Source organism: Pygocentrus nattereri, chromosome 8, assembly GCF_015220715.1.
Source record: "Pygocentrus nattereri isolate fPygNat1 chromosome 8, fPygNat1.pri, whole genome shotgun sequence".
Taxonomy (NCBI): domain Eukaryota; kingdom Metazoa; phylum Chordata; class Actinopteri; order Characiformes; family Serrasalmidae; genus Pygocentrus; species Pygocentrus nattereri.
Window position 1 is genome coordinate 4,947,666 of NC_051218.1, and position 14,362 is coordinate 4,962,027.

Below are 14,362 nucleotides of genomic sequence, written 5' to 3' on the forward strand. Positions count from 1 at the left end.
TAATTACGTTTTACATTTACTGAGTTACTGCCTAATCACAGTTACTGTCCACCTTTGGTCAATGATTTGAAAATAAGGTAACACACCCGTTTAATGCACAGTTATTGTTTACTTGCTGAATTGAACATATTGAGTTATTATTGAGTATATAGTAAGTTATTAACTTAGCAAATAACTAGAAATTGTGCAGTAATATTTGCCTACAGATGCCAAATTTGAGCGTGTTCACTCTGAAGGATGTGTTAACTTATTTTTCAAAGAAATTCAACAAAACATATAATATGCACTTTTGCATAAACTTTTAGGAAGAGTTTCTGTTCAGTGCAGGTCTGTCTCTTGGGGCAGATTCTCTGCAAAGTCTGAAATTAGCTGAGTTTGTTCTTCCAAACAGAAGTAGTGTTTCTATTAGGGAAGAGGAAGGACGTTACGGTGGCAGAGCTACTGAGAAATGTACAAAACATTAATTCATCAGGGGATTTCAGCCATGAGGTGATCCTGGTCCCACTCTGTATAAATGGCAGAGTGCTGGTCACTCATCCAGCACTGGACTCCTCTCTCCTCTCTTCAGCTCCGTCTCTCTGGGTGAAATCTCTTCTGCTAGAATGAGGACTCTGTCTGCTCTGCTGATGGTGCTGCTGCTCTGCTCTGTCCAGCAGGTCTACAGTGGTGAGTATCAGACGCTCTGTCCAGTTCTGGCTACTACGGCTGCATGATATGGAGAAATTGCTGGTTCTGTTATTATATTGTTTTGTGTATTTGTCTTGGCAGCCAGTAATTTGACAGTGATGGTTATCCTGCATTTTTACTTTAGTTGAACTACATTGAAGGCTTAACGCATTAAAAATTAATAAATTCAAAGCTCATTTTCACATTTAATATGCTGCATTGTGAAAACTAATTTTGGGATAACAATTAACACTATGTTGTATAGATTCATAATTTTCTGCATATATCAGTGGTTGAGGTGTAAATAAACTCATTCAGAGTGGTTTGGTGTGAAATGGTTCGTGGTTCATCAGATTTATGTAAAGTGGTGATGATAAGAACCAGAAGTTGCCATGTATTTTATTAACTATCCAAAACCACCAGGGAACCTACACCTGTCTTCTGTAATGCTGACGATGATGAAATAGTGAAAAGCCTGAAAACAACATTTTGCTCAACAACGCCTGCATGTACCTCATCAACATGTGCTTTAAAAATGTTTGAGGCTCAAAACAGCGTCTCAGCCATCAGGCAGTGAATTCATAACCATTTCATGTAGGAACTTTCTGTGAGGGAGCTTTTAGAGGCAGACATTTGGTTCCTATCACCACCACTGTGTACAATTTTGACTGTTAAGACTGATCTAGAATGGAGTTTCTCTAGAATGAAGAATTTCACACAAAACCACTGAAAATTATTTATTTGGCATTTAAACAAATGAATTGTGGATGATATTTGGGAAAATTTGGTGAATTGCCACTTTAAGCCTAAACTTCTATTATAAGTGCTGGAGTCTCCTTCTGTGATACGATAAAGCTCTGTGGGCCTGAAGCACTACATGTTGAATTCTTTCAGCTATTCAAAGTGCTGATACCCCACCAGAGTGCTGTACTAAGCTGACTAAGTTGCGGATCCTTCCCTTGGTGCGCACTGTATCCTACAGGTGGACCAGCAGCAACTGTGCCATAAAAGCTGTTGTGTGAGTATCACAAGATCAGGAGAGTCTCCACAATCAACATGTAGAACTGACTGAATGAACTGAACTGACCTGTAATTAACCAGGAAACCTGATAAACCCAAACCCATCATCACAGAGACGACATTAAAGGCTGATTTTAGACTCTAGTGCTGTGGTTTAGAATTAATTTTCATGTTGAATTATTACCAACAACGTCAATTAGGCCACATATACACACTGAGCATGTTTACCAGCTCTGTTAGCTTCGTGTTCATCTGCTGTATTAATGGAGTTTTGTCACTTTTCCTTTGTCACAGATTTCAGATGGTTACTGGAAAGGACTTCTGTGTGGATCCTTCCTGGGATTGGGTCCAAAGTCACATGAAAAACCTGCCTGAGAAAAAACCATCTACAACATCAAAACCCAAAACATCCTCCAAACCCTGAAGCTGATCATGTTGAATATTATCTACAGTAAAATGTTATGAATGCATTTTACTAATGTACATAACACCACAGAACAAGATGATCTGTCTAATATATTTACACACATGTATCATTTCTATTTCTGTTTCTACAATAAAGCTGATTTTACTCCAGTGTTGTACTTCGCACAGGTGATGTTTTAGTGACTTAATATTAATATAATAGAGTAACATAACATAGTTATCACATATTTATAACTTATTTTACAGTAAATGTACATTATAAATGTCTTTGAAGAGGTTCACAGTAAAGCCCAATGGATTTGGATTAGTATAAATCAAAGCCTCCTCTGATGATGAAAGTGTAGCAGTTTGCTGTAAAAGCCTGATTGTGTCTGAAACGTCAGGGATTTTCCACTCACTGCACTCTTACACACACATGATGCTTCATCACATAACTGGGTTATAAACCCACAGAATGACCTCGGATCAGTTCTGTTTTCTACATGATCCTCATTTACATCTTACAGGATTTAGCAGACGCTCTGATCCAGAGCGACTTACAAGAAGTGCTTTGTCTATCTAGAGAAAGTGTCTCTGCTGTTTACCAACAGGTTAGAGAGAAAGACGGTCCTGAGCTCAGATACTGCTAGAAACAAAAAGTCACTGTTGATACCCAGATAAAAGGAACCAAGTGGAACACAGAACAGTGCAATACAATACAATACAATACAATACAACACAATACAATACAATACAATACAACTCAATACAATACAATCCAATACAACACAATACAATACAACTCAATACAATATACTACAATACAACACAATACACTACAATACAACACAATATAATACACTACAATACAACTCAATATAATACACTACAATACAATACAATACAGCACAATTACAATCAATATTTAACTCATTGCTGTATTTAAGTGCTGTATAAAGAGATGGTCTTCAGCCGGCGTTTTAAGACAGTGAGATGCTGTACAGACAGCCAGTGGGAGTTCATTCCACCACCTGTGCTCCAGTACAGAGAACAGTCTTGCTGCTTGTCTTCCACGCACCTTGAAGGATGGCAGGTCAAGCCGAGCTGTACTCAAAGGGCTCGTGGTCCAGTTCGAGATTTCACCATTGTCATCAAGCAGTTTTAAATCTGATGCAGCTGCAGTGAAGCCAGTGAAGGGAGCGCAGCAGTGGGGTGACGTGGCTGAACTTGGGGAGATTGAAGACGAGCCGTACTGCCGCATTCTGGATGAGCTGCAGAGGCATGATGGCCTGGCATGGGAAGACCAGCCAAGAGCGAGTTGCAGAAGTCAAGCGATAACTGTAATTTACACACATTCACTGTTCAACTTAATAGACACCTTTTCCTTACACTTCCACACACTGGACGTTTAAACAGATATTCACAGAGACGCCTCAACAACTAACTCTACTCTCAGCTGTGTGAGGGTCAGTCAGTCTCTTTCCCTTCATTCCAGCTTCCACTCTTTCCAGGAGACTCACTTTCAGCTCTTCAAAGAATCTGCAGACACGCCTCCAAAGCTCAGTCTTAGAAGCTGGTTGATGATTTTCTGAAGTGATCAAACCCATTCAGTGGTGTTGAGGTCTGGACTCTGGGGCGGTCAGTCCATTGTTCAGCTTCTTTGTCTGATGGGTCCGTCTCCTTTTCTCAGTGAGGTTCTTCTTGATCAGCTACACATCCTTTCAGACCCACAGCACTGAGTGGTCTTCTCACAGTGGAAGGATGGACAGAAACACCTGTGGATGTTTTCAGATCTGAAGCACTTTGATGTTCTCCTATATTCAGTATACGTATGTTCTCTCTATTGAACTAAATAATTACAAACATATCTTTTTAGTTCTCAGAGATCAGCACCACCAGAACCACCTGCTGTGGTTTTTCTAGAGCCAGCTTTATGAAGCCAACTTAAGCCAGCTTTGCCAAGCCAACTTAAAGTTGATTTGTAAAATTTCCATTTTTAATTATACATCCATAATTTTTCTCTAGACGTGGTGAGTTTGAAATATGAGGTTTTGTAGATGTTATTTTTATTATAATTCTTAGTCTTTGAAGTCTCAGATAAAGAAAGCAGTCGTGCCTGGAAACCAAGCAGGTTTAACACACAGATACAAATCTGACATTTTAACATTGTTTTTTTTTGGCTTTGGAGACGGACAGAAAACAACCTCCTCTCTGCTCTTCCCCTCCTCCCCTCCTCTCTGTCATGGTACTATTTTATAAACTCAGCAGAATCGTCTCTTGATCAATATAGCCACCTGAAAAGATCTGGAAAGCGGATAGTGATGCCTGGTGAGCAATGATTGGAGAGCTGAGGAAAGGTAAGGAGACACTACTGTGAAGAGCAGCAGAGCACAGTATGTACTAGTGCAGTAGGCAGTATGTAGTGTAGTAGTAGGTCATTTTGAACACAGCCAGAGTCTCTGGTCTCCTCGCTCACACAACATTCCTATTTTCACACCAGGAATTACTGTCTCCCCTGGAAGGGGTCTCTGGAGGAGGGTCTATTGAGGAGGGTCTCTGGAAGAGAGTCTATGGAGGAAGGTCTATGGGTAAAGGGTCTCTGTTAAGGGCTGGAATGAGTCCCCCCTGCCTCTCGGCCTCACATATCCTCTCTGGTTCCAGGATTTCAGTATTGTTGGCACGACTCCCTGATTTCTAGAGTTAACTCTGACTCTTGAACGCTTCCGAAAGAATCGGTGGAGTCAACTTCTCGACTTAATCGGCTTCATTTTAACCAACAGACCACCAGAGCCATTGAAAACGGGACACAGCAGAGATGAATCCATCCTAAATATTTCTGAGGAGATCCAAATTGTAGAAATGTAATAAAAATTGAGCTTATTCTGCTGAATGAGGACTGAGGAGAAACTCAGAGTGATGCAGTGAGAAAGTCATTACTGTGGTCTGAATTCCTCTAAAAGGAACCGGGTGGATCTTCTCCTGTCCCTCTTTCACGAGGCTGGAGTTTGATTCATATCCGTGATGCAACTGCAGCGCCATTTAAGGTGGAACGGAAACTTGAAAGAATAGCAAACAAGCTTCACCCCTTTTCAGGAAGTTCTGTGGATTTGTATCGACTCTGTGTATCGACTCTGTGTATCGATTCTGCTCATTGTTTACAACTTTTATAACCCCGAAGAAAAAGGACGAAACGTCCCTCGAACGAGTTACGGTGAAAAAAACACGAGGAGTCGACTCCAAACATTTCGACTCTTAGAGTCCCTGGCAAAGATTAAATCCCGTTTTCCAGCTGTGGGGCAATCAAAGAATCGATTCTGGCGGAATCGACTCTCCATGACTGCCCATTAGTCTGAAAAACAGGTCTTTACTGCCGACTAACGCGTTTACAGATGTGAGTTATTTGTCTTCTGTCTTTACTCTGTTGATTTACTCTCGTATCAGTTCAGCATGTCGAGCATATTTGTGTGTGTTTGCGGTTAGAAACCGTTCCTGTGGGGAAGTTTAGGTGGTTCGCCTGTGAACCGCGGACTAACGGCTGCGTATGTGACTCGTTACAGGAAGGTGAAGTTGGGGAGCTTAGCGAGCGGCTAGCGGTGTAAACACGACGGCTCTTCTGTTCAAGAGCTTAAAACGCTTGTAGTTCACTGTGTGACTTTGTGTGGCTCCTTAAGGTGGAGAAGGACAGAGACTGAGCTGAAGTGATTCACACACTGGTAGTTATGACTGTCTGGCTCTCTGTGATATTGGGGGAGTGAATAAATCCACTATCAGTTATATAACAGCAGATTATGACTCCTTACAGGTCTGGATTATGGACAGGAGCTCATGCCAAGATCAAAAGAAATCACTAAAGTGGAAAAACGTGAAATGCAATAACACATCACATTACTGCTCCATAGTGACCTGCAGAATATGCTCCAAAATGACCAGCAAACCCCCCTCTGTTACATAGATTGTACATATATATATATATATATAATACAGTCCACTTTAAAATGTTAGAGAGGCATAGCTATACAAAGTGAAAATATCTACACTAAATTTCCAAAAGTATTCAGTCGTCTGCTTTCACACGCATATGAACTTGAGTGACATCCCATTCTTAATCCATAGGGTTTAATATGATGTCGGCCCACCCTTTGCAGCTATAACAACTTTAACTCTTCTTGGAAAGCTTTCCACAAGGTTTAGGAGTGTGTTTACTGGAATTTTTGACCGTTCTTCCAGAAGCACATTTGTGAAGTTAGACACTGATGTTGGACAAGAAGGCCTGGCTCGCAGTCTCCGCTCTAATTCATTCCAAGGGTGTTCTATCAGGTTGAGGTCAGGACTCTGTGCAGGCCAGTCAAGTTCTTCCACACCAAACTGGCTCATCCATGTCTTTATGGACCTGCTTTGTGCACTGGTGCGCAGTCATGTTGGAACAGGAAGGGGCCGTCCCCAAACTGTTCCCACAAATTTGGGAGCATGAAATTGTCCAAAATCTCTTGGCGCTGAAGCATTAAGAGTTCCTTTCACTGGAACTAAGGGGTCGAGCCCAACTCCTAAAAAACAACCCCACACCATAATCCCCCCTCCACCAAACTTTACACTTGGCACAATGCAGTCAGTAAAGTACCGTTCTCCTGGCAACCGCCAAACCCAGACTCATCCACCGGATTGCCAGATGGAGAAGTGTGATTGGTCACTCCAGAGAACACGTCTCCACTACTCAAGAGTCCAGTGGCGGCGCTTTACACCACTGCATTCCACGCTTTGCATTGCACTTTGTGATGTAAGGCTTGGATGCAGCTGCTCGGCCATGGAAACCCATTCCATGAAGCTCTCTACGCTGTTCTTGAGCTGATCTGAAGGCCACATGAAGTTTGGAGGTCTGCAGAAAGTTGGTGACCTCTGCGCACTATGCCCCTCAGCATCCGCTCACCCCGCTCTGTCATTTCACGTGGCCGACCACTTTGTCACTGAGTTGCTGTCGTTCCCAATCACTTCCACTTTGTTATAATCCCACTGACAGTTGACTGTGGAATATTTATTAAGTTTGTTCTCTGTAGATTATGTGTTGTTATATTTTAATGTAGAAAATCAACAAAACAAGTCATTTTAACTGCAGACCACTGTACTATTAAGAAAAATTGTGGCATGATGTGCGGCTCTGTTTCTTGGTCAAATTCTCTGCAAAGTCTGAAAAACGCTGAGGTTGTTCTTCCACACAGAAATGATGTTGGTGTTATAGGTGTTACAGAGGAAGGTCAGTACGACAGCAGAGCTACTGAGATACTTGATTAATGCTTGATTAGTAGTGGATTTCAGCCATGTGGTGATCCTGGTCCCACTCTGTATAAATGACAGAGTGCTGGTCACTCATCCAGCACTGGACTCCTCTCTCCTCTCCTCAGCTCCGTCTTTCTGGGTGAAACCTCTTCTGCTAGAATGAGGACTCTGTCTGCTCTGCTGATGGTGCTGCTGCTCTGCTCTGTCCAGCAGGTCTACAGTGGTGAGTATCAGACGCTCTGTCCAGTTCTGGCTACTACGGCTGCATGATATGGAGAAATTGCTGGTTCTGTTATTATATTGTTTTGTGTATTTGTCTTGGCAGCCAGTAATTTGACGGTGATGGATATCCTGCATTTTTCTGTGTAACAAAGGATTTGCTTTAGTTGAACTACATTAAAGGCTTAATACATTAGAACATTCACAGAAACAGTTGTCTGGAACTGTGATTGGTCAGAATATAGAAAACGATATGATGAGTTCGAAGCTCATTTTCACATTTAATGTGCTGCATTGTGAAAACTAATTTTGGGATAACAATTAACACAATGTTGTTTAGATTCATAATTTTCTGCATATATCAGTGGTTGAGGTGTAAATAAAACTCATTCAGAGTGGTTTGGTGTGAAATGGTTCGTGGTTCATCAGATTTATGTAAAGTGGTGATGATAAGAACCAGAAGTTGCCATGTATTTTATTAACTATCCAAAACCACCAGGGAACCTACACCTGTCTTCTGTAATGCTGACGATGATGAAATAGTGAAAAGTCTGAGGCTCAAAACAGCGTCTCAGCCATCAGGCAGTGAATTCATAACCATTTCATGTAGGAACTTTCTGTGAGGGAGCTTTTAGAGGCGGATGAAGTTCACAAATTATGTACTTGAGTTAAAGTCGAGACACCCAAGGTAAAATATCACTCCAGTAAAAGTAGAAGTTCCTCCCTTTAGACCTCCACTTGAGTAAAAGTACTAAAGTATTTACCTTCAAATGTACTTAAGTATAAAGTAAAAGTACTAAAAGAGTAATTCTGGCTCTGATGTCCTGTTATCATTTTTATAACCAGACTGGCTTCATGAACTCATTTCAGGTGAAAGTCCTCCAGCGTCTCTCTTGGTAAACCAGTCTTTTAATAGAACGTCATTAATTAGTGACGCTGACGTCTATTAAAATGATCACAAGCACAAAACACTGAAGGTAAACAGTTTCCATCAGGGAGAACCGAGTGGCTCTGAAATCACTTTTTACACACAAGCAAAGTTTCAGTTCCAGATTTATTTACAACTTAGTTCCAAGTTTAAGTTGAATAAAAACTGGGTTTAAACTCAGGATCACAGATGAGCTCCTTTACTATGTTGATCTGTAGGCGTCTGTTCATAAACATAAACCAGCCCAAACTCATTTACTATAAAATGAAATGGTGTTTGTAGAAATTCAGAAAAAAGCCGCGTCAGTCTCGACTGCATATGTGGACATATTTCTATATTGAGCTCTATTTACACAAAGTTAGGTTAGTTCATCATTTATGTTGAACAGACTCTCCCAAAGTTTTACGCTGCTGCGCTGACGTTGAACCGCGTGCTGCACTGGGTCGGTATGACCAACAGGTCAAAACCAGCTCTAAACAAAGTGACCGCTGGGCCCTGATTGGTGCTCTGGCTTTGCGCTTCTTTCGTTTTGACATGTTGTGTTTTTATACACACAGAAACCAAAAGGAAGTTTCTCAAAATGTAGGAGGAAAAAGTCGGATATTAGTCTCTGAAATGTAGTGGAGTGAAAGGAAAAAGTCGCCCAGAATGGAAAAACTTAAGTAAAGTACAGATACACGAAAAAACTACTTAAGTACAGTAACGAATTCCATTTACTTAGTTACTGTCCACCACTGACGTTTGGTTCCTATCACCACCACTGTGTACAATTTTGACTGTTAAGACTGATCTAGAATGGAGTTTCTCTAGAATGAAGAATTTCACACAAAACCACTGAAAATTATTTATTTGGCATTTAAACAAATGAATTGTGGATGATATTTGGGAAAATTTGGTGAATTGCCACTTTAAGCCTAAACTTCTATTATAAGTGCTGGAGTCTCCTTCTGTGATACGGTAAAGCTCTGTGGGCCTGAAGCACTACATGTTGAATTCTTTCAGCTCTTGAAGGTGCCGGCACCCCACTAGAGTGCTGTACTAAGCTGACTAAGTTGCGGATCCTTCCCTTGGCGCGCACTGAATCCTACAGGCGGACCAGCAGCAACTGCCCCATAAAAGCTGTTATGTGAGTATCACAAGATCAGGAGAGTCTCCACAATCAACATGTAGAACTGACTGAATGAACTGAACTGACCTGTAATTAACCAGGAAACCTGATAAACCCAAACCCATCATCACAGAGACGACATTAAAGGCTGATTTTAGACTCTAGTGCTGTGGTTTAGAATTAATTGTCATGTTGAATTATTACCAACAATGTCAATTAGGCCACATATACACACTGAGCATGTTTACCAGCTCTGTTAGCTTAGTGTTCATCTGCTGTATTAATGGAGTTTTGTCACTTTTCCTTTGTCACAGATTTCAGATGGATAATGGAAAGACCTTCTGTGTGGATCCTTCCTGGGATTGGGTCCAAAGTCACAGGAAAAAACTGGACCAGAAAAAATCATCTACAGCATCAAAACAGCACAAACCCAATTCCAAAAATGTTCACTCCTCTCAAGCACCTGAAGCCGCTCACTCCTCAAATGATTGCTGTACTAAGCTGACTAAGTTGCGGTTCCTTCCCTTGGCGCGCACTGAATCCTACAGGTGGACCAGCAGCAGCTGCCCCATAAAAGCTGTTGTGTGAGTATCACAAGATCAGGAGAGTCTCCACAATCAACATGTAGAACTGACTGAATGAACTGAACTGACCTGTAATTAACCAGGAAACCTGATAAACCCAAACCCATCATCACAGAGACGACATTAAAGGCTGATTTTAGACTCTAGTGCTGTGGATTAGAATTAATTGTCATGTTGAATTATTACCAACAATGTCAATTAGGCCACATATACACACTGAGCATGTTTACCAGCTCTGTTAGCTTAGTGTTCATCTGCTGTATTAATGGAGTTTTGTCACTTTTCCTTTGTCACAGATTTCAGATGGATAATGGAAAGAGCTTCTGTGTGGATCCTTCCTGGGATTGGGTCCAAAGTCACAGGAAAAAACTGGACCAGAAAAAATCATCTACAGCATCAAAACAACACAAACCCAATTCCAAAAATGTTCACTCCTCTCAAGCACCTGAAGCCGCTCACTCCTCAAATGATTGCTGTACTAAGCTGACTAAGTTGCGGTTCCTTCCCTTGGCGCGCACTGAATCCTACAGGTGGACCAACAGCAGCTGCCCCATAAAAGCTGTTGTGTGAGTATCACAAGATCAGGAGAGTCTCCACAATCAACATGTAGAACTGACTGAATGAACTGAACTGACCTGTAATTAACTAGGAAACCTGATAAACCCAAACCCATCATCACAGAGACGACATTAAAGGCTGATTTTAGACTCTAGTGCTGTGGATTAGAATTAATTTTCATGTTGAATTATTACCAACAATGTCAATTAGGCCACATGTACACACTGAGCATGTTTACCAGCTCTGTTAGCTTAGTGTTCATCTGCTGTATTAATGGAGTTTTGTCACTTTTCCTTTATCACAGATTTCAGATGGTTGGTGGAAAGACCTTCTGTGTGGATCCTTCCTGGGATTGGGTCCAAAGTCACATGAAAAAACTGGACCAGAAAAAATCATCTACTACATCAAAACCCTAAACATCCTCCAAACCCTGAAGCTGATCATGTTGAATATTATCTACAGTAGAATTATGTTTGTACAGTAAAACAGTAAAATGTTATGAATGCATTTTACTAATGTACATAACACCATAGAACAAGATGATCTGTCTAATATATTTACACACATGTATCATTTCTATTTCTGTTTCTACAATAAAGCTGATTTTACTCCAGTGTTGTACTTCGCACAGGTGATGTTTTAGTGACTTAATATTAATATAACAGTAACATAACATAGTTATCACATATTTATAACTTATTTTACAGTAAAATGTACATTATAAATGTCTTTGAAGAGGTTCACAGTAAAGCCCAATGGATTTGGATTAGTATAAATCAAAGCCTCCTCTGATGATGAAAGTGTAGCAGTTTGCTGTAAAAGCCTGATTGTGTCTGAAACGTCAGGGATTTTCCACTCACTGCACTCTTACACACACATGATGCTCCATCACATAACTGGGTTTTAAACCAACAGAATGACCTCGGATCAGGTCTGTTTTCTACATGATCCTCATTTACATCTTACAGGATTTAGCAGACGCTCTGATCCAGAGCGACTTACAAGAAGTGCTTTGTCTATCTAGAGAAAGTGTCTCTGCTGTTTACCAACAGGTTAGAGAGAAAGACGGTCCTGAGCTCAGATACTGCTAGAAACAAAGAGTCACTGTTGATACCCAGAGAAAAGGAACCGAGTGGAAAACAGAACAGTGCAATACAACACACTAAAATGCAATACAACAGAATACAATACAATAAAACACAACTCAATATAATGCACTACAATACAATACAACACAATACACTACAATACAACTCAATATAATACACTACAATACAATACAATACAACTCAATACAACAAAACTCAATATAATACACTACAATACAACACAACACAATCCAATACAACACAATACAATCTAATCCAATACAACACAATACAATACACTACAATACAACTCAATATAATAGACTACAATACAATACCACACAATACAAGTCAATACAATACACTACAATACAATACAGCACAATTACAATCAATATTTAACTCACTGCTGTATTTAAGTGCTGTATAAAGAGACGGTCTTCAGCCGGCGTTTTAAGACAGTGAGATTCTGTACGGACAGCCAGTGGGAGTTCATTCCACCACCTGTGCTCCAGTACAGAGAACGGTCTTGATGCTTGTCTTCCACGCACCTTGAAGGATGGCAGGTCAAGCCGAGCTGTACTCAAAGGGCTCGTGGTCCAGTTCGAGATTTCACCATTGTCATCAAGCAGTTTTAAATCTGATGCAGCTGCAGTGAAGCCAGTGAAGGGAGCGCAGCAGCGGGGTGACGTGGCTGAACTCGGGGAGATTGAAGACGAGCCGTGCTGCCGCATTCTGGATGAGTTGGAGAGGCTTGATGGCCTGGCATGGGAAGACCAGCCAAGAGCGAGTTGCAGAAGTCAAGCGATAACTGTAATTTACACACATTCACTGTTCGACTTAATAGACACCTTTTCCTTACACTTCCACACACCGGACGTTTAAACAGATATTCACAGAGACGCCTCAACAACTAACTCTACTCTCAGCTGTGTGAGGGTCAGTCAGTCTCTTTCCCTTCATTCCAGCTTCCACTCTTTCCAGGAGACTCACTTTCAGCTCTTCAAAGAATCTGCAGACACGCCTCCAAAGCTCAGTCTTAGAAGCTGGTTGATGATTTTCTGAAGTGATCAAACCCATTCAGTGGTGTTGAGGTCTGGACTCTGGGGCGGTCAGTCCATCATTCAGCTTCTTTGTCTGATGGGTCCGTCTCCTTTTCTCAGTGAGGTTCTTCTTGATCAGCTACACATCCTTTCAGTCCCACAGCACTGAGTGGTCTTCTCACAGTGGAAGGATGGACAGAAACACCTGTGGATGTTTTCAGATCTGAAGCACTTTGATGTTCTCCTATATTCAGTATATGTATGTTCTCTCTATTGAACTAAATAATTACAAACATATATTTTTAGTTCTCAGAGATCAGCACCACCAGAACCACCTGCTGTGGTTTTTCTAGAGCCAGCTTTATGAAGCCAACTTAAGCCAGCTTTGCCAAGCCAACTTAAAGTTGATTTGTAAAATTTCCATTTTTAATTATACATCCATAATTTTTCTCTAGACGTGGTGAGTTTGAAATATGAGGCTTTCTAGATGTTATTTTTATTATAATTCTTAGTCTTTGAAGTCTCAGATAAAGAAAGCAGTCGTGTCTGGAAACCAAGCAGGTTTAACACACAGATACAAATCTCACATTTTAACATTGTTTTTTTTTGGCTTTGGAGATGGACAGAAAACAAGCTCCTCTCTGCTCCTCCCCTCCTCCCCTCCTCTCTGTCATGGTACTATTTTATAAACTCAGCAGAATCGTCTCTTGATCAATATAGCCACCTGAAAAGAGCTGGAAAGCGGATAGTGATGCCTGGTGAGCAGTGATTGGAGAGCTGAGGAAAGGTAAGGAGACACTACTGTGAAGAGCAGCAGAGCACAGTATGTACTAGTGCAGTAGGCAGTATGTAGTGTAGTAGTAGGTCATTTTGAACACAGCCAGAGTCTCTGGTCTCCTCGCTCACACAACATTCCTACTTTCACACCAGGAATTACTGTCTCCCCTGGAAGGGGTCTCTGGAGGAGGGTCTATTGAGGAGGGTCTCTGGAAGAGAGTCTATGGAGGAGCATCTTTGGAGGAAGGTCTATGGGTGAAGGGTCTCTGTTAAGGGCTGGAATGAGTCCCCCCTGCCTCTTGGCCTCACATATCCTCTCTGTATTGTTGCACGACTCCCTGATTTCTAGGGTTATCTCTGACTCTTGAACGCTTCCGAAGGAATCGGTGGAGTCAACTTCTCGACTTAATTGGCTTCATTTTAATCAAGAGACCACCAGAGCCATTGAAAACGGGACACAGCAGAGATGAATCCATCCTAAATATTTCTGAGGAGATCCAAATTGTAGAGATGTAATAAAAATTGAGCTTATTCCGCTGAATGAGGACTGAGGAGAAACTCAGAGTGATGCAGTGAGAAAGTCATCACTGTGGTCTGAATTCCTCTAAAAGGAACCAGGTGGATGTTCTCCTGTCCCTCTTTCACGAGGCTGGAGTTTGATTCATATCCGTGATGCAACTGCAGCGCCATTTAAG

General features: G+C 41.3%; 2 protein-coding genes across 4 annotated transcripts; both read left to right on the forward strand.

Moving 5' to 3' along the window:
• The first annotated feature begins 495 nt into the window (after positions 1–495).
• Positions 496–2,277, forward strand: LOC108443750 (eotaxin-like). Its single transcript, XM_017724596.2, has 3 exons — positions 496–666; positions 1,561–1,684; positions 1,981–2,277. Exons 1-3 carry the CDS (start codon positions 603–605, stop codon positions 2,108–2,110), a joined length of 318 nt encoding a protein of 105 aa, XP_017580085.1. The 5' UTR covers positions 496–602; the 3' UTR covers positions 2,111–2,277.
• Positions 2,278–5,376: 3,099 nt separating this feature from the next.
• LOC108443749 (eotaxin-like) lies at positions 5,377–11,373 on the forward strand. 3 transcript variants are annotated; one of them, XM_017724593.2, is made up of 6 exons: positions 5,378–5,482; positions 7,488–7,585; positions 9,512–9,635; positions 9,932–10,201; positions 10,498–10,767; positions 11,064–11,373. In XM_017724593.2, the coding sequence occupies exons 2-6, from the start codon at positions 7,522–7,524 to the stop codon at positions 11,173–11,175; spliced, it is 840 nt and encodes a 279-aa protein (XP_017580082.1). In that variant the 5' UTR covers positions 5,378–5,482; positions 7,488–7,521; the 3' UTR covers positions 11,176–11,373. The 3 variants fall into 3 exon arrangements, with proteins under 3 accessions (XP_017580084.1, XP_017580082.1, XP_017580083.1); XM_017724594.2 differs by having other exon boundaries at positions 5,397–5,482; positions 7,461–7,585; XM_017724595.1 differs by lacking the exon at positions 10,498–10,767 and having other exon boundaries at positions 5,377–5,482.
• Positions 11,374–14,362: the final 2,989 nt, after the last annotated feature.

Bases quoted from the DNA above. Each gene is read 5' to 3' on its own strand.
- LOC108443750 (XM_017724596.2), top strand. From the start codon at position 603: ATGAGGACTCTGTCTGCTCTGCTGATGGTGCTGCTGCTCTGCTCTGTC. The intron at 667-1,560 runs GTGAGTATCAGA...GAATTCTTTCAG, and splicing joins TGTCCAGCAGGTCTACAGTG to CTATTCAAAGTGCTGATACC. The intron at 1,685-1,980 runs GTGAGTATCACA...CCTTTGTCACAG, and splicing joins TGTGCCATAAAAGCTGTTGT to ATTTCAGATGGTTACTGGAA.
- LOC108443749 (XM_017724593.2), top strand. From the start codon at position 7,522: ATGAGGACTCTGTCTGCTCTGCTGATGGTGCTGCTGCTCTGCTCTGTC. The intron at 10,202-10,497 runs GTGAGTATCACA...CCTTTGTCACAG, and splicing joins TGCCCCATAAAAGCTGTTGT to ATTTCAGATGGATAATGGAA. The intron at 10,768-11,063 runs GTGAGTATCACA...CCTTTATCACAG, and splicing joins TGCCCCATAAAAGCTGTTGT to ATTTCAGATGGTTGGTGGAA.